At 47.4% G+C, this 3,306-nt stretch overlaps 1 protein-coding gene across 1 annotated transcript; it reads left to right on the top strand.

The window, feature by feature from the left end:
* Nucleotides 1–1,440: 1,440 nt before the first annotated feature.
* On the top strand, nt 1,441–2,811 carry LOC122026746. Its single transcript, XM_042585470.1, has one exon. It carries the CDS (start codon nt 1,441–1,443, stop codon nt 2,809–2,811), a length of 1,371 nt encoding a protein of 456 aa, XP_042441404.1.
* The last annotated feature ends 495 nt before the right edge of the window (nt 2,812–3,306 follow it).

The raw sequence follows: 3,306 nt of genomic DNA, 5'->3' as shown, positions 1-3,306 counted from the left end.
GCCAGATCCAACGATAAGGAAAGTGAGGTATAGTTGATGAATAACTTGGATCAGTCGACGAAATAGCGTGATTTTTGTGATCGAACATATCATATCAGAACAAAAAGGAAGGCACGAGGTTCAGTCTACAGATAGTATGATCAGTCGACGGAACAGTTTATCCGTCGACTGAACGAGCATATAAATGAAGGCCTTAGGATCTAAGCTCTGTACAACTTTCTGAAGAAACGACTACTCTACATCGTGCTCTCATTCTCTGTGCCAAGCTTGTCTCTGTACAAATCTCTACATCGAGAGCAACATCAACAAAACGCTTCATCCACTACCATTCCTCTATCGGCAATATTGTACTTAATTGCATATTTTATCATATCATTATAATCAAAATATTGTTAGTGAATTAACCCATCGATACGATCCGACAAGTCGTGTGTTCTTGGAGTAGGAGCCGGCTGAGCTCCGAGCTAAGTAAAAAATCGAAGTGGCATTTTCTTTTAATCTTCTTATTTCAATTTCCACTACATACTCGATAAGTTTTTAAAACAACGAGATTCACCCCCCTTTTCGCCCCTTCTCTCATTCTCAACGATCCTACAAGAACTTTGTCATAAAAATGTCCTGCAAAGCCTACTTTGCAATTTCAAATAACAGGAATAAAAGTCATTCTAAGATTCTGGGGCCAAGTTGATGTACTTACTAATCCTTTCATTTTGTACACACAGCAATGAAACGCAAGTCTTTCCTGTGCTTGATCGGAATCAGTTTGGCCTGAGCCTAACATCACAAGTCACTGTTATAAACACCGTGAGTTTGACCTGTGCAAAATAAAATTAAGGGAAAAAAATACAAAAATTTAAGCAAGCACAAAGAGAAGATAGGATCCACCTGAGTTAAGAATGGTGGAAACTCGTTTCAGAATTCTGCTATGCAACACTGATTCCAGGCAAGACAAGATCCAGGAAATCCTCTTGAGAGTTCGAGTATGGAACCTGTGACCAGATACTACACCAATAACTCCCCATCTACTATCATTTATTAGGGAGGGAAACAGTCCAACAGCAATGTGCTCCAGTGATTTCACCGTATTTAAATACTAGAGGCATAGTAGAGTACAGCCACTGGTGTGAGGAGTTAATTTACAGGATTTCTAGTCCTTTTTATTCCCTTGCAGTGGTCGCTGCTACAGTGAACTAGTCACTAGTCCAGCGGACTCCAATGCGTCTCCCACAACCCCACCTTGTCTCCACACGGCCACCATGTGACTTTGTGACCTTCCTCCCATGCCAAGAAGATGTGGTTGTTCCATTCCCACTTAAGTCTCCCACCTCTGCTTCCTCCTCTTCACTTGTGGTTGATATATATCTCAAAGAAGCCTCTCACAGCATTTTTATCCTCAGTCTCTTTACCAAAATCCTTGCTCAGATCTGCAAATCCTTGCCAATGGCCTCTTTGTCATTTTCCACCGCCATCCTGTTGTTGCTGCTCTTCCTTCATGTTAGCTTCACTATTTCCTCCTCGTCCTCCTCGGTCACCGGCACCACTGGTTCTCCCAAGTCACAAAAGGCGCAACTTTTGAGCAAAAGGTCTGTGATCGACGCGGTAGAAGGTGGTGGAAAGGCGCAGGATCCTGCAGCGACCAAGCAAAAAGCAAGCTTGGGGACCAAAAACGAGACGAAGCTCTTGAAGCCCAAGAAAGCCAACTCCACCGCCACTATTTCCGCTGGTTCCAAGATCGCCGCCGACGCCACTGCCACCGCCAAGATTAAGCTAGGTAAAACCCTCAATGCCACCCTGAAAGCCTCGAATTCGACCAAGCTTCTCAAGGCAGTCAAGCTAAGTAAGTTGAATTCCACTAAATCGTCCAGCGACAAGCTCAAATCCCTCAATACCACCTCCAGTTCGACCAGATCTTCCAAAAAGTTAGGTCTTGATTCGCCCATTGCCAAAAATAAGACCGCACCCACCGTCAAGGTGCCCAAGGCGCAACAACCCACCAAGGAGGCTCCGGTGAAGAAGCCGCCGGCGGCGAAGGAAAAGGTGAAGATGGCGGCGAAGCAAAAGGTGAAGTCGGAGGAATTGACCACCTGGCTAGAGACGGAGGACGACCTGGACAGCGCGGATCTCATCTCAGAGTTCCGGGAGCTCCCCTCCCGCCTACTCCCAGATCTGGAGCGCCTCTCCACCACCTCCAAGGCCTACATCTCCGCCGCCAACAAAGGCATCGCGGAAGGCGTCAAGCCGTATGTCGGCAAGAGTTTCGCCCCCAAGCTCGCCCCCGTGCTCTCCTCCCTCTTCCTCGTGCTCCCCCTGCTCCTGCTTACCCTCCTCTTCAGCCGCCTCCGCTCCTACCTCTCCCTCCACCGCCTGCTTCTCTTCATCCAGGCCTACCTCGCCATCTACTTCGCCACCCTCGCGCTGACCGCCCTCGTGACGGGGCTCGAGCCACTCCGCTTCTTCTACGCCACCTCGCCGGGATCCTACACCTGGACGCAGGCGGCACAAACAATGGGCTACCTAATCTACCTGGTGCTCCAACTGTCCAACCTAGTCTCCGTGTTCTCCGGCGACAAGGACACCGCCCCCGCCGCATCGCGGGCGCTCGCCCTGGCGCAGATGGTGATCGGCCTGGCGCTCGGCATCCACTACTACGCTGCGGTCTTCCACCGCGCCGTGAGCGGCGAGCCGCCGCGCGCCAACTGGCGCGTGCACAGCGTCTACGCCGCGTGCTTCCTCGTGATCTGCGCGTGCGCACGCGCCGATAGGAGGAAGAAGGCGTACTACGAGGGAGGACAAGACGGTAAGAATAATTAAATTCGAGATCCGCAATGCAAAAAAAAACCCTTTCAGAGTTTCAGTTACAGGGGCATAATCGAAAAAAAACGGAGAAGTTGAAAGCCCCCCCGCACACACTGCTACATAAGCCCCCAGCCAATCAGCGAAAGCCAGCTGTTGGCGGTGGTATTTTATTTTTATCAGTCAATAATTTATATTTTCATGATGTGATTTTAGACGTTATTTATTAATTTTGGCAACGCGATCAATTGTCATTTGGAAAAAAATGAGACATAGACAAAACCTTGTTTGACTTAGAGGTCAAACATGCTTGACAAAGGTTTCCTTCCATCCCTATCAAATATATTACTAATAAATTTGAGAAGATAAATGTCACTTTATGATAAGGAAAAAATAAGATCTGATTTAGGGGTGTAATCGAGTCCAATTTTTTTAAAAAAATTTGAGCTCAAATTATTTTAACCTAAAATTCGAATTCGATTCAAGTTTGATTCGAATTTTAATTCTTAAGTT

The sequence above is a fragment of the Zingiber officinale genome, chromosome 10A (genome assembly GCF_018446385.1).
Source record: "Zingiber officinale cultivar Zhangliang chromosome 10A, Zo_v1.1, whole genome shotgun sequence".
Lineage (NCBI taxonomy): Eukaryota > Viridiplantae > Streptophyta > Magnoliopsida > Zingiberales > Zingiberaceae > Zingiber > Zingiber officinale.
This window is presented reverse-complemented; position numbering and strand designations above follow the sequence as displayed.